General features: G+C 42.9%; 1 protein-coding gene and 2 non-coding genes across 3 annotated transcripts; all 3 read right to left on the bottom strand.

The window, feature by feature from the left end:
* Positions 1–15614: 15614 nt before the first annotated feature.
* Positions 15615–23016, bottom strand: rps4x (ribosomal protein S4 X-linked). Its single transcript, XM_085263996.1, has 7 exons — positions 22946–23016; positions 22309–22386; positions 20650–20830; positions 18142–18239; positions 17584–17755; positions 17341–17498; positions 15615–15774 (listed from the first exon to the last, which is right to left on the bottom strand). Exons 1-7 carry the CDS (start codon positions 22946–22948, stop codon positions 15673–15675), a joined length of 792 nt encoding a protein of 263 aa, XP_085120122.1. The 5' UTR covers positions 22949–23016; the 3' UTR covers positions 15615–15672.
* LOC146579653 (small nucleolar RNA SNORD61) lies at positions 16700–16772 on the bottom strand. Its single transcript, XR_014891731.1, has one exon. It is a non-coding gene; the product is annotated as a small nucleolar RNA SNORD61 (small nucleolar RNA).
* On the bottom strand, positions 19715–19790 carry LOC146579652 (small nucleolar RNA SNORD61). Its single transcript, XR_014891730.1, has one exon. It is a non-coding gene; the product is annotated as a small nucleolar RNA SNORD61 (small nucleolar RNA).
* Positions 23017–23748: the final 732 nt, after the last annotated feature.

The raw sequence follows: 23748 nt of genomic DNA, 5'->3' as shown, positions 1-23748 counted from the left end.
ATAGTTTTATGCAGCTTCAGCTTCACGTATAGAAACATGGTTCTGTTTTATGAGACCTTTTTGCGCTGTTATCGCCACTTTGTTAGCATTTCTTTTACTCTTTACACCCTTTTAATATTTTCAAACATGCTTTTATTATGAAAAGATTCACCCCGCGTCAGATCTTTTTATGTCGGGCTTGACGCAGCGACACAGTGCGCAACAGTCTGGTGTTTCCCTTGGAGGAAACCTGTCTGATGGAGGGAGAGATGAAGAGAGGAGGAGTAGGAGAAGAAGATGGAGGAGGACAGAGAAGGGGATGGATCAGCTCCTTCATGCAGCATCACCGCAACCACCACCACAATGCGCGTGACTGCCTTGTCTGTGCCCACGCGTGCATGTGCAAAATCGAAATAATCGAAGCGAGTGGGAGCTCGTGTCCGAAAACTTTTGCGTTCTTCCTTTCCTCACTTTATGTTTGGGGGAGCTTGCGTGGAGAGGTGTTAAGCTCAGCCACATGCAGCACCTTGCAGACTGTGAGCCAGAACATACCCAGGGTAGTCTTCACTGACTGCAGCCAGGTTTTTAACATGTGGAGCAGAGGTGCCAAACATGAGGCCCGAGGGGACCAGAATTGGCCTGGCAAAGACTCCAATCCGGCCCACTGAAAGGCTTTTGAAAACGTGAAGGAGAGCGTAGATTTTAAACTTTAAATTGTATTATCATAAGTTTTAAGCTTTTCCTGCTGATATCCCCCTGCTGATATACAAAATAATTAAGATAAATCATTAAATAACAGAGACGTTTTAGGTGAATTAACCAAAACATTGTGTTTCATAAAAAACAGGAGAAAGTCTGGGCAGTGAGCTACTAGAACTGTTTCTGTAACTCTACATATTTATTGTGTAGAAAAACTGAGACAAAATGCTTAAAATGCACTTTTTTTCTCTCTTATATTAAGATATCCCAGGGATTAAATGTTTGGTTTAACCTCTGTAAGCAGACTGAGAGGGGAGTTTCAGTGGTAGGAGGCGCTGACTTTGTTTACCTATTAAAATGGCAGCTGAGTGTAGGCATGAAATGTTTTTGGATTGTCCAGTAGCAGTTTTGACATCAATTGGCCCAAAAATGAAGATCAAAATAAGAAGCAAGATTTCTAAACAGAGCCAAACGTGTCAGCGGAGGCTGTGCGGAGTGAAAAACGAGGTCGCTTTAAAGAACTGGGTCTCAAAATGAGGAGGATACAAAAAACTGAGGAACAGAAATTCCCAAGTCAGACCGTCTCACACCCCCCACATCCCCAAATCTTTCTTCTCCATAAGCTGAATACATGTGCAGACCTCCGCTCCAGACCCAGATTTCCAGATGGGGACACAGCAGTGCTCAAACACATTACACATGCCTAACGTCATTTTATCTGAGCCAGCAGGTCGTTACAGTGACAGCTCAGATCACGAGTCCTTTGTTTCAGTCGTCTAGTCTCACAGATGTGAGGACAGATTCTTTAGAGTACCTGGTTTGACACAAACAGTACTTTCTGCGAGGGTCCATTTGTGCCAAAACTATGTTCGTGTGTCAGGATTTTTGGCCGAACTTTAAGAGTTTTTAAATCCACTGAATTTTTTTAATTTTGGAGGCAGGCTGCTTCAGAGAGAGAATCGACCATATATTTTACAGTCTGCAATTCACACTTACCACCATGTCGACTGCTGTAGCATTAAAATCATTTTAACTGACTAGCTCTGATTTGGTGACAAATTGCTAGGAAAAGGTCGCCCAACTTGGAGGAGTTTAGGTGTCTTGCAGTCTTATTGATGAGTGAGGAGAGAGGGCAGCGGGGGACTGACAGCCGCTCCTGCAGTGATGTGGATGCTGAACTGGACCAGCGTGGTGAAGAGAGAGCTGAGTGGAGCTGTGGATTTACCATTTGATCTTTGGCCCTACCCTCACCTTTGGTCACAAGCACTGGGTAGATGGACGGATGGGAAGAGATAAAGGCATGAATAATCATCTCAACTTCAGCCTTTGACACCAGACTTCTGAGTTTTTAAATATCCCCATAATGATAAAACTGTTCTGAACCAGCTGTTTGCAGTGATGATCAAACTGTCAAAAACGACACCCAAGTTTCTGAAATCACACATTCAGGGGCAAAAAACAAAATGTGTTCAGTCAAAACTGAAGTGCAGTTCAAAGTCGAAAAGAAAGTCAGTCGACACAGAGTGTAGCTATGGAAACATAATTTTGGCACAAATGGACCTCCATACTAAACTCCATCTGATGCCCGCTGGAGGAGGATGGAGAAGAAAGCTCAGATATTTTCACAGATTTTTCTTTCTGCAGTTCTTTGACATTAATATGAGTCAGTGTAAGCGCCGCCCTGTTACCCATCTAACAAAAACAAGATAAATTCAAATAACCGAGCTGCTGCTGCTGTGCCGTGTGATTAAAAAGTTAAAGATAATTCAACACAGAAACGATGTAGGTGTGTTGGGTTTCTTCTAAAGCGTAGCCCGAGGCCTCATATAGCAAACACAAATATCAGTGGGTGTAGTATTTTAACCCCAGTGGGATCTTAATATTACACCTGCACATCGCCATTTTAACATCAGCAAACAGAACTAAATATACTCCACTTAGGTGGGTGAGTACACCGCCCTGGAATTCCCTAGGAGATTTATATATATATTTGGAGATTTAGCAAAATCTCTGTGACACCCTCAGAGTCTATCAACAGTCCAGCATATCCACCTCACAATCAGACATGTACTATTAAAAGCTTTTTTATAATTAGTGCACATTGGAGCCATTCTTTACAGAAGGCAAATTAAAAAGTACACAGGGGTGTACTTTTTAATTTGCCTTCTGTTTTCCAGCATTTCCGAGCCCCTATACCACCTTAAGTTCTTGTGAAATTCTCAGGGCTGAAAAAGAAGCTCTGTAACCACAACCAAATTCATTTTACACCCACTCCGAGCGTCGCGCTCTGAAGACAAAATCTGATTTCTGTTCAGTATGATTTTCCTGTAACCCACTTTTGAGCATCAGTATCATGGGATGCATCATAGTTTCAGCAGCAGTTTAATAGTCATGATGTAGAAACAAGGTCTAGAAACAAGCATTGGTTCCCTGCATGTTTGTTCTGTTTTCTGATCATTTACTGGAGAAATATAAAAAACAAACGAGGGGGAAAAAAGCATTTTGCAAGTTTTGCGGATTTCACCGCAGCACACAGCGGGGCTTCCTTTTAACCTTAACTTCAGGCATATCAGTCTGTCCGCTTAGGAAGCAGAAACCACTGCGAGTGAGTCCATTTCAGCTGGTTTGGTGCAAATGAAAGCAAGAACAGGTTCTGCTTTGCACTCTTGCCTCACAGTAAGAAGGGTCGGGGTTTAAACGTGTGTGTTCTTCACACACTCTCTCCGGGTAGTCTGACTTCCTGCCAAAGACATGCATTTGGGTGAAATGGTGATTCTAAATGGCACATAGCTATGAACGGTTTTTATCATTTTGTATTAGCTTTTCAACAGTCTAGGGTGTCGCTTTATGGCAGCTGGGATATGCTCCAGCTCCTTTATGACCCTGAATTGGATAAAAGGAAGAAAATGGATGGGTTGGAAATGAGAGGCAACAACAGCGCATTGCTCTCTCTGATCTCAGGTTGCACGAGTAGTCCTCTTTCTCCAGGATGGCACATCCCCTCATAAGTACTGGTATGAGAAAGTTAGCTGCGTCTCGAGAGTGTGGAGGAGATACCAGGAGACAGGCTGTTAGTGGAGGAGAGCATAGAAGGGTTTTAAGTATCAGCCTCCTTGAGTGAGCCTTGAAAAGCCATACAAAATGACCTCCAGCAGGTTGCTTTGTATGATTAAACAGACTCAACAAGGGTGGCACGAGGTCCTGACGTCCTTTAGTGGGACCCGCTGCTCACAGCCCACCCAAACACCATGCGGTTAGACGGGGATTCCCAGACAACACTACAACTGCAAATCCACCACCCACTCTCAGGTTCATTTTAAAGACACATGACAGACACGAAACAGTCTGGAGATTGTGCTGCCTGTGACATCATCAACCAAAACTTCTCTTGGATATAATAAAACTGGAGTAATAAAGTGGCACGGAGCTCCAGGAAAACACACGCGGCATGGAAAGAAGCTGACTTCCCCTCACGCTGTCATGGGCGTGAGCCTCTCCTTGGGGCTAGATGGACACTTTCCACTGCAGGGTGATACTTTTAGCAGTTGTAGCTCAGTGGAAACAAAACCCGTCGCCCACAAAACTGTTCATGAGGAGGTTTGTAGTGACCGAATCATGATTTTTGGAGCAAGACAGCGCCATTATATTCAAGAGAAGGCAAACATCTCTGCAGCTCAGATCTCCAAAACATGATGGTGTAGATAGTGTGAAAAGCCAGAAGACTTATTCATTTGCGTGATCTGACGCTTCAGCTATGGCCCCGTTTTCACCAGTTTCCCACGAGTGTGACCCGAGGTCAGAACTTCCACATAGGAAAAGGAGTAGGTTACTCATCAGATGGCTTTACACAACACAGGCATGAGATCCTGATCTGAAAGAGGGGGGCGTGTCTTTTCCTGCCCTTTTTCATCGCCTCTGAACACAACCCGAGCGCGAGCCAAGCCTCTCTGGTCAGCCAACATCATCATCTTCACAAAGCGGATTCCTCTACCCCGCCGCAGAGTGACAAGAGGAGTGCAGAGAGAAGAAAAAAACAAACAAAAGTGGTCAGAGTATCCCTTTAAGAAATCGCATCTTTGCAGGAGCCTCTCGGGCACATGATGTGGCCCCCTGGACTCTGAGGGAGAAGGGCGGAGGGGACTTTCAGCTCCATCTCTGCCTCTCTGGAGCCGTTTTCTTTTCTTTTTTCTTCTTCTTCTTCCTTTTTGCTTCGCAGTTGTTTTCCCCCAGCCAGCTGCTCGCATCCTCTGCCGTAAATCTTGCAGTTTATAATTTGCAAGTTGAGGGTTTATTTCCAAAATGAGATTTGCAGAATTCAATACTCACTGTGATTAATTTGAGAATTGCTTTAATGTGTCTTCTCCCAGTGTTCTGGAGACCTTTTATCCACAATCTGATGCTTCTGCGTCCGTGCATAAGCCAGCCGTAATTATGAAGTGTGAGGGGCATGGCTATGGCTGCGCTCTGATTTCCTGTTTGTTTGTCAGTATAATGTGATAATTGCCCATGACTGCAAAAAAAAGTGATGTTTTTCAGCCACTGCATGACAGATGGAAATAACCGCTGTTGCCCATTGGATTGTGGCTGCTGTTGAGAAGCTTCAAGCTTGGAATTTTGTATTAAAGTGGACCTATTATGATTTTCCTTTTTTCTGTCACACATGTGCTGTTACACATGGGTAAAGTTTCAAATAAAGAGTTAAACAAGGGTGCGATCCACAAAGCTCAGGCTTCACACTGCTCTAAACTCTCGGTTTGAGACACATTATCCTACACTTGGCTCTTTACTATGTGATACCCGTGAGTGCAGAAGCCCCGCCCACCTGCTATTTGAACCTTCCGTTTGTGAGGGTCAGCCAATCAGAAGAAAGCTGGTTTAACGTGTACTGGAACTGAAAGGCGGCCCAAAGGCTCTATATGAGATAAACAAGGATTATTTTGAACTGTGAATCATGCAAAGCTACTCTTGGAGAATCCAGAAAGGAAAAATAAAGACAGAGAGACTGAAATTATCATGATGTGAATTTACAGAAGAAACCAAGCAGCCGGCTCGTTAAAGTGTTTTTTCCGTCACAAAGCTGATCACAAACTCGCAGCTTTCACTCCAAGTTGCCATGCCTGTAGTTATCCCTAACTTTTAGCTATATTAACAATTAAATGTAATTATAAACAATAATAATAACAAAATAACAATAATAACATTATTGATTTAGCTCTACAGACAAAAACAGTTTAAACTGGCTGTGAAGATGTTCATTTCACTGCTGAATTCAGGCTTTTTATTATGGGCGTCTATGAGGATTGACTCGCTTTTGAAGTTGGCCTCAAGTGGCCACTAGAGGAACTGCAGTTTTTTTAGTATTCACATATTTGCTTCACTTGTCAGTCTAAATTCTACTTCTTCTTCTTCTTCTTGTTTTGGCGCCTCCCCTTAGGAATCGCCAAAGTGGATCATTTCCTTCCGCCTCACTCTCCCCAACCTTGTCATCCTTCACTACATCCATGAGTCTTCTCTGAGGTCTTCCCCTTTCCCTTGTGTCAGTCCGCTCCATCATCAGCATATATCCACTATCCCTCCTCTACACATATCCAAACCATCTCAGCCTTTCATCTCTGACCTTGTCTCCAAACTGCTCATTTCTAATCCGGTCCATTCTGGTCACCAGTGGAAATCTCAGCAGCTCCTCCTCTTGTGCCACCCTCTCCAAATCATACATCACAGCAGGCCTCACTACCATCCTGTAATCCTTTCCTTTCACTCTTGCTGATGTCCTTCAGTCACAAGTTACTCCCAACTCTCATTTCCACCCACTCCACCCTGCCTGCACTCTTTTCCTCACCTGTCTGTTGCTATGGATGGTTTACGCTGGGTATACTCATCCACCCTTAAAACGTCTGCTCCTTGCAGCTTCACTGTGACACCTGTCACTCTCAGATATTTATTCTGTCTTGCTTCTACTGACTTTCATTCCTCTTCTTTCCAGAGAATAACTCCACCTCTCCAGGCTCTCTTTCACCTCCCCTCTACTCTCACTACACACCACACCATCATCTGCAAACATCATAGTCCACAGAGACTCCTGCCAGTCTGTCCATCACATGCAGACAAGGAGCTCAGAGTGGCTCCCTAATGTAATCCCACCCCCACCTTGAACCCATCTGTCACTCCTACCACACATCTCACCGCTGTCTCACTGTCCTCATGCATGTCCTGCACCGCCCTCACATACTTCTCTGCCACTCCTCAAATGCTTTTTCTCTTCAAACATTAAAAGTGAAACATGTGATTTGAAGGCAGTACACTAGCATGTAGCTTAGCAGCCAAACTGCATCATTTAGCAGGAAATAACCATCTGATCTTTTCTAATTCATAATCTAATTTCCTAATCTCTATAATTGTGAGGCTAATTGCCTCTGTTTCTTCTAAATGAACCATTAGCATTTGAGATCACACACAGCTTTGGCATCATTCTTTGTCTGTATCATGAAACTGTGTTTAAAACCCCCTAAACAAGTGTTAATATGCTGTGTAAACCTCAAATACATGTTTACAACCTGAGTTGCTCATTAACAAGACATCATTAATAATTAATGCCTTAAAAGATGTTTTATGAGCATGAAAGGTTTAACTAAAACCAGCTAAAATGACAGATGTCAGCAGTTTTTTGTGGCTTTTCCAGAATGCAAATATTACTCCAAGATTGACACAGACATCAAAATAAGGTAAATGAATGACAGTGAGGTGAACTCCATCCTTTTTAAGGGCAGCATGTTTCCGAATCTCATTGAACAGCTCCCATCAGGTCGAACATTCCTGCCAGGGGCTCTACCTCTTAGGTAATCCGACTTTTACTCGTCTTATAGTTGCTTGTTTTTTAGAGCTTACAGTCTGTACTGGAACTGTTTTGGTTTGGTGGTCTCATTTTCACTTTCTGTCTCTTTTTTAATGTCAGAAGAGGAAAACTGTTCAGTATTTCACAGTAAAACCAAAGAACTGAGTAAAATAAATACATTCTATGTGTCATTTCTCTTTCTGATCCATGCTATTTATTTTTGCAATCCACCGTGGGACAGAGAGAAAGAGATCAGGTGGTTGGCGTTGGGGTGCAGACTATTGCAAAGTATGTCTGAAATGATCTGTTGCTGAAGCATTTACATTTGGATCCAGGCTGATTTGCTGAAGGAGGTACTTTGCTTTCGTTCTCAGCTGTGTCTCAGCGCTCTTCTCTGCTTTCTCTGGAGCCCAGCGAAAACTCCACCAATGCTCCACCCGAGGTTCAAGAACGCACCCCTCCTCCGCCCTGAAAAAGCACATCTGGTGCTCAGAGCAGCCCCCAGGCCCCTTTTAGCAACCCCTCCCAGACGTGAACTTGGCCTACCTAAATGTTTTTGTTCCTGCAGTCTGAGCTGGTCTTATGGAGAGGGGGATGGAGAGAGGGAAGGAGGAGGAATTTCAACATAAACTGCTTTTTATTGACACAATTGAATACATCAACATGAGAAGCTTATGAGAGACGAGGGATAGTGTGTGTGTGTGTGTGTGTGTGTGTGTGTGTGTAGGAAGCGAGGCGGAGCAGGAGGGAGTGGCCATCCATATCACTGATCTGTGACCATATCATCTAACCACTTAGTTGCCATTACAAGCAACCTGTCACTTGGTCAATCAGCCAGCTGACTGTTAACTTATTAAACCAGTCAGGGTAAACTAGTCATCAAAAAACCCGCCTTCAGCCCCCTACCTCTACCGTCAACGAGTCATTTGCCCAATCAGCAGACAGCCATTCAGGCAGTCAATCACATGGAAGCAATTGATTAGAAACAGCTGTCTTCACCCACTCCCTCCGCCTCCACTCTCTTCTTCCTCCACCTCCCGCAGAAGACTGAGTTCATTGTTTTAGCAGCTCAGCCCACTTCTGTACTCGCACAAGAAGCACGCTCCGAGGCAGTACCTCCATTACTTTGTCCACGTCTTCTCTGTTTCACGCTGCACATGCTGTACGTTTAACCACAGCGACAGGCTAGTGCTCCAATAGCTGTTGAGAAACGAATCTCAGTGGTTTACAACCTGTAGGTAAAGAAGCCCTGAGATTAATCTGCGAGGGTCACGAGACCATTACATTAATGAGGTTTTTGGACTCTGATTATCTCTAAAAATCACTGAAAAACATTGGTTGAACTACATCCACTGACACTCCAAACAGAATCGTGAAGAAGGGTTTCCTGTAGTATTTACTTTTAAGAGGTCAAAGAATGAAAAGGTTAGACGATTCATGGAAGTAATCAGAAATCCTCTGGTTAAGGACTCAGGCAATGATGATAGACACGCAACTAACTGCTTTCTTTCATGCAGTGAAGGCCACAAACACAGAGGCAAACAAACTGTTCGATGATCTCTCAGTAACTGCTGGTCCCAAAGACACAGAGACTTTAAAACAATGCACCAACTATGCATGCGTCCTATAGGTGGCCTCATAGACGGTATGAAGGACGGATGTATCTACCATGACGTTGATTATTGGTTTCTATAGCCTTGAGTTGAGCGTATCTGCCATCTTGGTGTTCTGAAACCTGGTGCGATGAGCAAGTGGCAGATCTGATAGTAAAACCACACTTTCATTGGCTAAGAACTTGTCTATCACAAGTCCTCAAAATCCATTTAAGGCAGTCATGTGTTGGCTTCAATTTTTAGATCCATTTGGCTTTAGATCCATTTTAATGTGTCGGTACCTTTTGTAAATGTTTGCCACCCTGTTTTAAACCCTTAAAGGACCAGTCTAGTGCAATGCTAGCATGAGTTAGCAGAAGGCTAGCATTTTATATACTGTTTTGTTTCACTTGGAATATATCGCCAATTCTTTATTTGTGAGACATGAAAATAAAATGTACATTTTTATATCTAAAATCAGGTGTAAATCATCAAAATTATTTTGCTCCATTCACTTTTCTTCATCGAGGACTATCTCACAAGCGCCCTCTGCTGCACCCTTTGCTGAACTGCAGCCAATTTCTGTTCAACTGAACTAATAAAAAGTTGAATGGCAAAAACACGTACTTTCATGGATTTTACTTATTTTCTCACACTCGTATCTAGGGTCCATATAAAGAAGCGTTTACTGCAATAAGACCTATTGCCCTGGAGTAGCACTACCTTTCATAAAAATCTTGTCGTTCACAGCTCAGCTACGGTGGTACCCGGGCGATTACCGCCTCTCAAGGCCAAAAATCTAGTGATTCTCAAAGTGTCTTTCCAGCAGAGCCTGGCCGAAGCTTTTTGTGGCTGGTTAGCTCAGACTTCCAGATCGACTCCCCAAAGTCTGCTGACCCTCAGCCCATCACACGCTTTGTAGCCTCTGTTGTTTCTCCCTCTGTTGAATTCTTAAAATATGCTGGGAGAGAGGGTTAGAGCAGACTTTGAGTTCCCATTTAAACATTTAAGAAATGCCCAGTGCTCATAAAGGTTTTGGAAATGGGTAAATTAGTTGCTAGGAAACATCTTTAGCTGCAGGATGTTGAAATACACACCAACTGTGAGCTGTAGCATAATAAATAGCCCAAGTACGACATATGAGACTGTGTTGTTTATTTTAATATACCCATATAAAAGTGAAACTTTGAGGCCTTGTTTTTGTCATTATTTCAAAAACATGTTAAATATTTTGGGTTGAGGCTGCAGGAGTCCCGCTGGTGTCCAAAGTCTTCCCCTTAATGTGCGTGATAGTTAAAGAACAAATAAATACGTTAGAGAAAAGGTCTGCCCAGTGTATTATTTAAGGTAAGAGCAGCTGGATGAGCTGTAAAAGCTGATAATATTAGTAAATGCGTTGTGTGTCAATATCTTTATAGTGGATGCATCCCTGCTGTGTTTCTGTGCAGCTTGTTAGATAATTCAACATGTTGGTTTTCCGGGTGGATGTTTTTCCTCTGCATTTGCTCCACAGCTCACATTCCTTTTCCATTTCCTACCAAATGCACTTCAAAGCCGCTGTGTGACTGTATGTGTGAATCAAATGCGATTGTTGCTCTGCTCTGCAAGGGGATTCAGAACAGGACCGGAGCAAACCATGCGTCTGGCGAGTCTCATGTTTCAAATGTTCAAAGACTGTGTTTGTGCATGCATGTGTGTGTGTGTGTGTGTGTGTGTGTGTGTGTGTGTGTGTTTGTGCATGCACTTATTTTTTTTTTTGAAATCTGGTCCCAGGCATATAAAAATGGGGACAACACTGACACTTTTGATTTGTTGCTAAAGCACAAACCTCAGAAGGTGTTTTAAGTCTGCTGTTTCCTTTCATAGCAATACATTAAAAAAAAAAAAAAAAAAAGCACCACTTCAAGTCATGTTAAGGTGAAAGTTGAATTTAAACAAGCTGCAATATGAACCCCAGATACTCTCAAGATCGTTCAGGTTGGGCCTTATTTTTACAGCTTTGGCCATGTTTTTATGAGTTATGAATATACTCCATACACCTAATGAATGGCTCTATTGAGAACTCAGTACTTCTGAAATAGGCAGATATATATAATGTTACAAAGTTACACACCGTTCAGCCAAATGATCTAAAACACATTATTTGAAAGGAGAAAAAAAATTGTAACCATATCTAACTACAAATATGTTAAATTACACCAAGTACAGTGTTTACAATAGACACTATTTGCTTTCCAAATCTTTTTGGCTAATAAACTTAATTTAAAGAGTGATCACATCAAAGTACAGTAACTCATTGATGTAAACAATTGCTAAAATGTCTAATTATTACCTCAAGGATAAGCGGAAGCCAATGGATGGATGGATGGATGGATATATATAGATATAAATATATCTGGAGGCGGAGTATATGACGGCAAGGTTGAGGACGGGGTAAATCCTCGGTTTACCCCAGCTGGCTGGGGTTGTGACATGCCCTGTGTTGTTCTGTGAATCCAGGAGGAGGTAGGGGTGGATCGCCTTTTCAGTTGGGCACATTTTTCTCATGTTTTGTTAGTCAGGGAGGTAAGTGATTGTCGTTTGGTTATGTGTCTTTGGGGCTAGGCAAGCAGCTTAACGCAGCTCAGGTCATACAAGCTTTGGTTAGTTTAGTTTTAGTTTATATTAAAATATATTACATATATTAAAATTATAACACGCTAATTTTTTTATGTAACATAAGCTAGCATTAAAGAGATGTTCATTAAGAGCTCCTTTCTGTTTTTTTTAGCAACATTTGCAGAAGCATTAGCATTTAGCTCAAAGCTCAGAGTAAATGTTTCTAGGTTAGAAAATGATGTTAACATAAACATGCTAACCTAACAAATTCTAGTGAGTATGATAATAGCATTGATTAATAGCGTTCAGTTCAAGACACAGATTGAAAACATTAATCACAATTAGCAGAAAATATAGTTTCCTTCTACAAAATTTCATATTTAATGACCGCTCAGGAAAAACAATTCAGAATTTTGTTCTAAACAACTAGCTGAGTTGTTGACAGAAAATAGGGTAAAACCATAGCAATTTATAATAATTTGGGATTATTAATGTAAAACTACAGCTTATGTGTCAACTTTTTGCTAACATTTAAAATTATATGGGATATATTTTTGGCTTGTTAAAATGTCAAAAATGGTCAAAGTTTGATTATAAACTTCATTTAAAAAGCCAGATGTCACAACAAACGGGTAGACGGGGGGAAAAGGACACCACAAACTTGTTGATAACTATAAAGTATAGCCTGCTTATTGGTGACTTATTTTCCTGATGGGACCTTACTTTATAAAGTAAACATCATATTGCATTGCATAAGAGTCAAAACTAATAACTGATGTTATAAATTCATCAAAAAAAGATTTCCTGAGCTCAAAAATAAAGATAATTTTAGAGGGATCCAAAGGGATCGCCCCCTGCTGGGAAAGGATTTGAATCACTTTTCACGTCCATTTTTTACAGGCTCTGATTTAGGTAAATGCTCAGCTTTACCTAAATCAATGGTATTTTTTAATAGTATACCAATGAAATAAGTCCACTTTAAGTATAAACTGGGTGTAAAGCAGTGAAAAATGTCCATTAACAGTGACATGAAACATTGCTGGCTGTCTAAATTCTGTCATTTCCAGATAATGAAGCGACCAGGCTGTTCGTAGTTGCATTTTACAGATATTAGATGTTGAGCAGACCCACTGTCCTCACACACTGTCCTTACTTATGGCTGCCAGCAATGATGGATTACTGTACTGTTCAGTGTGTCAGAGAGCAGACGGTCATGGGAGTGAGCCGTGGCCCTCCGAACACTCCGACACACACGGACACACACATTCCTGCTGTGCGTGTTGTTGTGTGTCGTGTGCTGAAGGGGGCGGGGTTGGAAATCAAAGTCACGGAGGGACGAGGGCAGCAGGGTTGATCTTGTGCTCTTTTACTGCACAAACATACACACACTCGTAGGTGGAATGTGAGGGCCTGAGCAGGTTACATCACACACCAGCACATACACAGTGAGGTGGTGTTTGTCAGGCCAGGTTTCTGCAGTGCGTGAGCAGGCTGCATCCCAGCAGTCACCATATGGACGGGTACTGAAGTCAGAACACAAAGAGAGCGGCGGATGGGATAGGAGAGAAGGGGGTTGGAGCAAAGGACACAGCAATGAAGGGAGGAGGCAAAGTAGGGATTACTGTAAGCGAGGAAATAAGGAAGGAAAGAATGTAAAGGAAGCAGGCTTTTGCTTACAATGAGGAGGAAAGGCAAAGAAGGTTACACGGGATCGAGGAATGATGACACTTGGAAGTTATTTTGGACAAAAGATGGAGGCTGGAAGGATGACAGCAAAGTGGGAAATGAGAAAAGGGACAAGTCAGAAAAGACAGAGGAATATAGAATTAAAGCTGAAGTGAGGAGGGGAAAAGTGGTACTGGGAGCAGATAAGGGAGAAAGAAGGAGGAGAGGGATTGGGAGTATATAAACAGATGGATGAGTGTGAAGGAGAGATCATAGAGGGATGACAGACGAATACAACATAGAGACTCACATGATCCACAGGGCTTCTTGCAATAAGCCTGTTTGCTCTCACTTTTTTCATGTTTTTAAAAGTAAATGGCATATAATATTCATATATGTGTAAAACCATTCACACAGTCAGTTTAGAACCACCAATGAATCTAACCTCACACGTGTTTTTGGAGTGTGGGAGGAAACCGACGGACCCTGTGGCAACCCACGCAGACACATGGATAACATGCAAACTCCAGACAGCCTGGATTCAAACCCAGGATCTTTTTGCTGTGAGGTGTTGTTGCAAGCCCAAGGCTGCTGGGTACACTGCGGCCAGAAAAGGACGGACATCGTCAGCAGCAATACTCAGGCAGGCTGTCGGGTTTGAATAATGCTCAGTTGGTATGAAGGACCCCAAAGTGTGCCAAGAAAATATCCCTCACACTATTAAACCACCAGCAAGCTGAATTGTTGATGGAAGTCAGGATGGATCCATGCTTTAATCTCATTTACACCAAATTCTGACTCTAACATTTGAATTTTTACAGCATTTTTCCAATCCTCTGTTGTCCATTTTTGGTGAGCCTGCATCAACTGGCTCAGCAAAATTGCAGGTGTGGCACTCATTGTGGTCTTCTGATGCTGTAGCCCATCTGCTTCAACGTTCAACATGCTGCGTGCATTAACCTCCTAGGACCTGGCGTCCACATATGTGGACGTCACATTTTGGGTTATTTAGACCAAAATACTCAATTTTGATCTACAAGGGCCTGATATCCACTTACGAGGACATTTTACTGCTACTGTTCTATCGAAATTTTAAACGAATATCCTCATATGTGGCTCTCATTTTTCTTAGAAACAAAAATCAGGTAAAAAAAAAAAAAATCTGGTAATTCTTTGTTTTTACATTCATCAAGTCTCAATATGCCTGAATATCAAAGAGAAATTAAAAATGCATGCCATGAAAGAGTTCAGGTCTTAGGTTAAAAGATGCTCTTCTGCAAACCTTGGCTGGAACAACTGTTGCCTTCCTGTCAGCTCATTTTATTGTGACCTGACTTTAACAGAAGACTGCGGCTCACTGAGATCAACCCATCTGTCATCATCAGTCACTTAAAACTCGCCTTTTTCCTCCCACTCATGCGCATTAACAAGCTGTTTGAGAGGTAATATTATTAGCCAAGTGTCTACTGAGTGTACGCAATGGATCAACATTTCCATCAGGTGAATGTTAAACGTGTATCTAATGTAATTCTGCAAACAATAATTTGCCCCCCGCCCAGCCAATCGCCATGTGGTGCAGCAATCTTAACACGATTAATCTAATATGCTCAATGTTTTCTTACAGTTCTAATTGTCGTCATTTTGAAACATTCTGATCCCACATCTTTGCTCTTTCATGCCAGTTAATTGTTGTAATCATCACGCCCCCTCCCCTGTGGTTAATATTTCAGCCAAAAGAGCTTTCATAGTGAGTCAGTAACAAATGATAGTGTTTAAACAGTTTAAACTACCCGTTAGATTTACACACTGTGGCCAGAAAACCCACAAATTTAGGATTAAACTCATATTAAACCTGCTTCCTTCTTCAGGATCCTGCATGTTTAACAAACAAAATGTCACAGTATTCAATTTTTCCAAGTAAAATTTAAAACACCCTGGTTTTTATTATGCTGTCATAGCCTTATTTACTTATCTGATTGTTTTCAGTGCATATTTATTGGTGATTTTAGTGACTGTTGTATATACAGTTGTTTTTGCATAACTTGCACTTTGGAGGTTCTTCAAAATGTGCCATATAAATAAAGTTTGACTTGAATCTAACTGCTGACTTTTTCTGGTTTGACCATTTTCACTCAAAAGCACCATTTAAGGAGTCATTTTTTAACCGTCTGAGACGCTTCGAGGTACTTTTAGGACATAAAGCATTAAACAGCACATTTCCAATGTAATAAAACACAAGACCAATCTGATTGTTTTGTAAATAACAGTTTATTTGAAAACCAGGGATCAGGCTGCTTTTGGGCCAGTTTAGCTGCTGCTCTGTTTGGCGGCCAGCCTCTTGTCTCTCTCCTCGGCGATGGTCAGACGGATTCCCTTTCCTCTGGGCAGGGACACCCACGGCTTGTTGCCCTGCGATCAGACAGGAGATTAGAGCAGTTAGTGCAGGTCAGAAGATAAAATGCATCTGAACAGGAAAAATATAAAGCCGGACAAATAAATTTCAACTCAAAAAGTGAATACAGACATATTCAAGATGGCCACAGTTCCACAGATTTATTTAGAACAAACGTCTTTTTAAGTGCTCAGTGTGAGAAACACAGTCTGTAACAGTAAACAAAGATCCTCAATTGTGTTAACATTTATCTGCACGCCAACACTTCTACAAGGAGCTGTCACTGAGGTGAAGAAAAGAGCAGCTCCGAGGCCGCCACATAAATGTCACGCAGCAAAGAGACGACCGTGCCGGCGACAGATCCGATCACACCGGCCGCCAAATAAATGTCAGGCAGCAGAGAGAAGCGTTTTATTAACCACGCTCCCACCGCAGGGCCAGGTCCTCGTAATCATTAATGTGCGATTCAGTGGGACAGAGAGGAGTTCATAAAGCTTTTCACACCGCTCGGCTCCTCGCTGTGAGCCAAAATCAGCAGGAACACAAACGCAGTGTGTGTGTTTGCTTCGTGGCACTTCACTCCCTCTTGTGGACTGTGGTTGCTGCCAGATCCAGTTTGCTTCAATGGCCCAGCTATTAAACATGATGGCTTTCAGTAGTGCGTTTCCTGGTATAAAGCACACAAATTTATGACTTTTCCAACATTTTCCTGTCCTTGATTTTGATTTCAGACAAAGACTTTTTAACGACATGCAGGAACCTGAGTTATGCACCCTGTCTGCATTTTGTTTCCTCCCGGAGGACGTAATCAAACGCAGCGCACAGTGCTCGACGTTAATGAGTCCAATATTAAACCATCACTGCTGTTTGTTGCTGCACAGAGCCACAGTCATGTTCCCACGCTCAGTTCACTTAAGCTGAAGTTTCCAGTGTTTGGTGATGGAGCTCAGAACTTCTTAGAGGAATTGGTAGTTTATTTTCATCACTAATCAAAACCACAAATCGTCATCATTGCTCCAAAAATCACCCGACTCATGATATAAACTCAGCTTTAATTCTCCTGTCCAGAGTAACAAATGATAGAAAACATCAACGGTCACCCAGAAGACCGTCTTTAAAGACTTATTAATAGATTCTGATGGACTACTTCTATTTTAATCTGCACAAATGTCTTTGCGAGTTAATCGACTCAGCAAGAAGGTGAGAGTCAGAAGTAGCAAGTTAGGGAAACAGAAAAGAGGGAAAAGTCAGTTTGTTTACATGTAGTTAGTAAAAAAAACTCAAACTACACCTTTCTGAAAGCTCTACTTTTAAATCTATGAATGAAAACCTTGTTTTACTTGAGAGGGGAAAAGATTTAATTATTAGAGAACCCTCCTGGTCATTGTAAAATTAAACACTGCTGTGCTTTTACTTGACAGTCAGCTGTTGACTATGATACTGACTGATACACCGTTAGGATACTTCAAAATACTCTGCATAATAGTAGCACTTTGAGGACATTTCTTCTCACTGGACCTAAAATTTTACATCCCCCTGGTCTGGATGCTGTGTGCTGCAGACAGCGGTGGCGTATTTCTCACCTTGCCAATGACAAAGATGTTGGAGAGCCTGGTAGCAAAGCTGTTGCCTGTGCTGTCCTTGACGTGCACCACGTCGAAGGAGCCAGGGTGACGCTCCCTGTTGGTGATCACACCGATACGCCCCAAGTTAGCACCACCGGTCACCATGCACAGGTTACCTGGAAGAGGAGGAAGATCAGCGGTCAGAGATGTTCTTCATTAACAGGAAACAAGCCTGCAGGTTGTGCAGAGAGTTGAACGTACCAGTATCAAACTTGATGAAGTCTGTGATCTTGCTGCTCTCCAGGTCGATGCGGACTGTGTCGTTGACCTTGATGAGTGGGTCGGGGTAACGGATGGTGCGGGCGTCGTGGGTCACCAGGTGAGGGATACCCTTGGTGCCGATGAGGATCTTCTTCACCTTGCACAGCTTGTACTGTAAGAGGAAGAGGAGGTGTTTTAGGAAATGCGGACAAACATGTGACATTTCCTGTAAAAACGAAATCCCCAAACCTCATCATGCACGACTGACTGAAACACTGAGAATTTGGTGATAGCGCCACCGGTTTGAATCAGCTCATGAACACCAACTCTGGCATAAACAGACTTGTGATTTTTTTTTAACCTTACAGTAACTGAGTGAGGTAACTATGCGTTTGATTTGTTGGTACAAAAAGAGAGAAAAAAAACATAACTGACAAAAGAAACTCAAAAATTAAACAGTGTGGGTATGACAAACACAAAAGTGCAGATAAAAAGAGCACTATAGTAACAAATGACCTGCCTGTACTTTGAGGGTTGAGGATGAATTAAAGCTCTCACCTTGGCCTCCTCGGCGGTGATGCGGTGGACGGTGAAGCGTCCCTTCACGTCGTAGATCAGACGGAAGTGCTCGCCGGTCTTCTCGATGCTGATCACATCTGGGTACCCAAAAAAAGCAGGCGTCAGTTAAATGAATCCTGTGGTGTTTCCAACCAACAGCTCATCATCAAACTTTGTTAAAAAGCAGAAAACTTAGACTCTACCTTCAAACATTTAAGAGCTGATGTTTGGATGGTATTTAGCACCAAATTAAGGCCTCTGATGCCGAAGTTGGCAATTAAACACAGAATGAATGCCAGGATCAACTTCTTCAGGTATTTAAAATCCGGCATCTATTTTAGGGCACACTTGACTTTTTAAAATTTTTTATTTTCTTTATAAATCTGGCCCCTGTAATGGACTTCCACTACCAGAAGGGGGCAGTAATGTACACAAAGCGTTTGCCAGCCAGCCAAAAACAAGCCCAGAGCAGAGAGCGCCAATAAAGAAATGCTGTGAGAGTAAGATGTGAAAAGGCAAAGGTGATGACTGCTCAGTGTGGAAATGGTAAATGGCCTGTATTTGTATAGCGCTTTACTAGTCCCTAAGGACCCCAAAGCGCTTTACATATCCAGTCATCCACCCATTCACGCACACATTCACACACTGGTGATGGCAAGCTACATTGTAGCCACAGCCACCCTGGGGCGCACTGACAGAGGCGAGGCTGCCGGACACTGGCGCCACCAGGCCCTCTGACCACCACCAGTAGGCAACGGGTGAAGTGTCTTGCCCAAGGACACAACGACCTTGTAACAACGACCTTGGAGCCCCAAGCCGGGGCTCGAACTGGCAACCTTCTGATTACAAGGCAAACTCCCAACTCTTGAGCCCAGTTGCCCTAAGACTAAGAAAGACTAAGGTCCACTCAGATCAAAGCTAAAACTGGTCTTCAGAGCGCTGTTCGGTGATGGGGACATCCTCAGAAGAATATGCAACAGGTTTTAATGAACGTTTTTGCTTTAAATGACACAGAAGTCAAAAAGGTAACCCAACATCAACACCTAAAAACAAGCTCATTCAAACTGACCTATAAGGTACCGAGTACATATCCAATGACACAAAACACCAGAGTCATCAATATTACAGCTGCAGTGACCAAGTGTTTAGCGTGCATGTACAGTATATAAATAGGCCATGAACATCCTGCAGTGGAGGCTTCCCTTGGATTTGGAAATTAAAAAGCCACACCTCCATGTGAGGCTGTTGGCTGGTGTTGAGGTGGAGAGAGAACTGATGGCGGCGCGACTGTCACCGCTGTCCAAACGCCTGCTCCGAATTACTGGCTTGGCTGCAGTCACTGACAAGCAAAGAGACAAAGCCGGCGTTCTTAGATTTACTTCCCTGGAATAGTTACTGAAGCAGTAACTCAGGTTATTTTGGAAACTTGCTTTTCCCAGTCTCTCCACATCTCTGATAAAGCTACAGCTGTGAGTACATGCTGCTCGTTATTCCCACAGACTGATATCAACACAGTCCTGTAAGCATTTACACTGGAGGCTCAGGCACACACTTAACGTTACAAGTCTTCTTGGAGCTCAGAACTTCTTAGAGGAATTGGTTGTGTAATTTCAGCTCATTGCTGATCAAACCAACAAATTCATCACTGCTCCTTCTGCCCTAAACATCCAAAGACTATTTACAGAGCCACTCATTCTGAGAATCTGTCAGCAGCAAAGTTATCACAGTCAACTAAAACTAGATGTGAAAAAACTAAAAAAAGAACTACTTAAACTTTAAGACTGAAACTTTGAATCCTAAAAGAAAAAGCTATAGGGGAAGCTAACACTGAAGCTGATCTAAAACTAAACCAATTACAAAACACTCAACAGCCCTGGTCAGCAGGAGAGCCAATGTAACATCACACACAGTTTACAAACTGGGATCTCACATGATTTAAGAATAAATTCAAAGTGGGGAACTTTAAACACATTTTTTATATTCAGGCTTTTCTGAACGAGCAGTAAGTGTAACTGGAGATTTCAGCTCTTGAACAGGTAGTCATCTCACTATAGGCAGCATTTGATGTTTTATTGGCAAACAAATTTGACATCATTACTTTGATTTGTGGTATTCCCACCTGTGTAGCACACACTCAGGAGTGTGTTTGGTCTAAAATAACCCTCTGCTTTGGAGAATTTTTAGTTTTATAATTTTTTCTCTCCATACAAATACAGCCTTAACTTAGCCAGTAAAATTACAAAGCTGCTGCTTTTAATTTCCTCCAGGATCTAATTTAATTTCTGGAGCCGAATATTTGGTTGTCATTTTATATTTAATAAGCAGTGCATTAAAACAGCAACTACATTAACATTTCTCTCTCTCTCTCTCTCACACACACACACACACACCAATTCACCGGAAAAATGAGATGATTGATGATGGAGCTCATTTTTCATAATTTAATGAAGTTGGAACATTTTGAACCCTTCAGCTGATCTGAGCTGTGGAGAAGTCTCTAAAACTCACCCATGAATCCAGCAGGGTAGGTGACATCAGTGCGGACCTTGCCGTCGATCTTGATGAACCTCTGCATGCAGATCTTCTTTACCTCGTCCCCAGTCAGGGCGTACTTGAGGCGGTTCCTCAGGAAGATGATGAGGGGCAGGCACTCCCTCAGCTTGTGGGGACCGGTGGAAGGACGAGGAGCCTGAGGAGGAGAAGGAAGCAGGCGTTATGGTCTGTAAACAAGAAGCTTTTTCATGATTTCTGTGCGTGCTCCACTTCATGATCATTAGTCAAGTATTCCCCACAAATACAATCAACTTTGTAGCAGATTCACATGTCCGCTTCATGCACTTTTATTCAAAGTTCATGCACTCGTGTTTTTGACCCTGGCTGCCCAGTTCACTCTCCTTCCTTCTAAGACACCACAGTGTTGGACCGCAATACTGCTCCTCGATCTGCACAGGAGCTCCAGTATGAGCTGAAGGTCACCAGGACACAGCATTGTTCTTATGCCACTACGCCAAGCATACCACAGGCTGCAGTGCAGAAGCAGGAGTACCAGCTACAGTCCAACATCGTAGAGCAAGAGGTCAAGTCCAGCATGAAAGACTCACTGAAGACAGCTCAGCTATTAAGCAGCTAGGAAATCCCTTTGTTGTTTCAGCTCAGTAAAACGCAATATGACCAAAAAACATTTTTGGTATAATAAAGTAAAAACATGATAGTTCTGTGGACTTTTGTCACATAACACCTGCATAGAGGGCATATCCAATTACTATTATTTGATCATTCACAGCACTCACATAAATACACACATATCAATCACAAACACACTGGGTAACCTGGCAATGTTAACAGACCATCTTACATGACTCAAAATATGTAAACACCAATTCCAGCAGAACAAACATTATCGTCTACAAAAACAGATTTAAAATGACAAAAGCGATACAGTCTCTATGCCGCCATCATCTCTCACCCAGTACCAGCAGATGAAATTTTTTACTGCAGTCACAGACCCACATTTTCCACTTTAAGCAAGTGCTACACTTTCTCCATCCTTCAGAGCGTCCTGAGTGTGTACAACTGGGAGTGAATCATATGAGCATAATCTGTGTGTTATAATGAAATATTAGCCCTCGTTTGTCGATCTCATGTAACACCATTACTTGAGCTACATGGCATGGCATCACAGTCTATTTGTTCTTTTCTACCAGACAAGAAGCTGCCACGATTTAAATAATTTCAAGCTACGGTATTCAGTCTGCTGCAAGAGTGAAAGAAAAGCAAGAAGACGGCTGATGTGACAGAAAAGGACGCTAGGGATAGGGCAGGTGACTTGCTGTGGCTAACCCTAAATGGAGCATGTTAGCATTACAGTCTGTTTCACAATAATTAACATCTTAATTAAAAACGCATAACCTGTCTTTTAAGTGTTGCTGTGATGCGTGACCATCTCAAATAACGGACTAAAACACATGCAGGATTAAAGACGTACACTTCAATGTTTTTTTAAACAGGCATATTCACCCTGCTCCAATCAAACTGCCTGTGATGTTACACTAGCTTTCATCTGACAGTGTTAACCACTGCGTTAATAAACAAAATCCACGGTTTCACACTGAGATACAGAAGTGAACATCCAAGGGTCTTCAGTATGTACGTGGAAACATTACTTACAAACACTCCGGTGAGCTTGTCCAGCATCCAGTGCTTCGGCGCTGCAACGCGCTTCAGGTGCTTCTTCGGTCCTCTGGCCTGCGGAATAGGCGACAAAGCCGGTTAGCAAAATGAAATACAACCGGCCTTGATTCTCCTGAGGCACGAACAAATACAGCGAGTTTATAGCAGAACCCAAACCACGTTGGGAAGGCCGGCGAGTGTGGGCCATGTTAGCATGCGGCGCTAACTGAACCCATGCTAGCACAGACTTCGGCCCAGCCGGGACACACACCGGAAACATTTGTGGCATATTTTAGGATTTAAATTGTATCTAGATTTAAAATAAATGCATAAAAATACTGCACAGCTCGGCTTCCTGGCAGTAATACTCTTTTGTTTCCTTTTTAAGCGGGCTAACAGTGATAGCCCCTACCGAGCTAGCAAGCCGCGGCTGACAAATCCGCACAGAAGGATCAGGTCGTCTTAAAATATCAATTAAGAGCAAGAATCAACGCTTTCAGCTACAATTTAAACTTCCTCCGTTTAATAAGACGCTAGAAATTAAAGTAGGACACATAAAGGTTTCGTAGTATAAAACATAAAAGTGATGTTTAGGGATTATTTCAGAGAGGAACACTGAGGGGAAACTGCTCACCATGTTGGAGTCTGCGGGGGAAAGGACCTCCAAGCTTCCGGTAACGCGTGTTAAGCCCTGCTACGGCACAGTGCGAGGGACACACCTACTGAAAGTCGCTGCTAACGTTCTTTCTTGGCTTTTATTGCTTGTGTTGTAAACTTTTTAATATCCTATTAGTAGTACCAGTGGCTACTACACCACAGCCATCTTTAAACGCTTATTTGAGCAGCCATTTTAAAATTACATTTAACTGATCACCAGGACATAATGTCATGCCAGTTTTTGTTTTGGGCTCCTGCAAACCTACCAGTTCCTTGGGTGTCCTGCCAGTCCCTGCGCCTACACCTGCTCTCAGGAGTACACTGGCCAGGCTTAAATATCAGCCACAGTCACCAGAGCCTGCTGTGTGCCCTGCACACCCACAGTTAGAGGCATCTCCACCAGAGGCCATGGCCGTCTGGTCTTTTTCTACTAGGGGTCGTCCGCTGTCTGGTCCTATTCTGTCTCCACCAGAGGTTGCCTGCGTACAGCTGTCTTCGTACAGCTGTCTGTTCCTGCTCCAACCCCAGCCAGTGGTCTGTGCTCCGCCCGAGCCAGCACTTGCCAAGCCACATCCAGCCATGCCTTCCACACCTGGTCTGGCATCAATGGCGCCGCCCATGCCTGGTCTGGCACTGCTGGCTCCTGCTAAGTCTGCCAAAGCTGGTGTGGCACCACCTGCCACAGCTGGTCTGGTACTGCCGGTATCGCCAGCGACTGCCACGCCTAGTCTGGCACTGCCATCACCTGCCCAGCCTCCCCTGCCCAGTTGGGAAATGCCA

The sequence above is a fragment of the Mchenga conophoros genome, linkage group LG3 (assembly GCF_057382185.1).
Source record: "Mchenga conophoros isolate Kocher_MC1m ecotype Shallow Benthic linkage group LG3, M_conophoros_male_GT1.1, whole genome shotgun sequence".
Lineage (NCBI taxonomy): Eukaryota > Metazoa > Chordata > Actinopteri > Cichliformes > Cichlidae > Mchenga > Mchenga conophoros.
The sequence above is the reverse complement of the archived record's forward strand: the minus strand, read 5'-3'. Positions and strand labels throughout refer to the sequence as shown.

Bases quoted from the DNA above. Each gene is read 5' to 3' on its own strand.
- rps4x (XM_085263996.1), bottom strand. The intron at 18,240-20,649 runs GTGAGTTTTAGA...TTGGGTACCCAG, and splicing joins CTACCCTGCTGGATTCATGG to ATGTGATCAGCATCGAGAAG. The intron at 17,756-18,141 runs GTGAGAGCTTTA...TTCCTCTTACAG, and splicing joins TCACCGCCGAGGAGGCCAAG to TACAAGCTGTGCAAGGTGAA.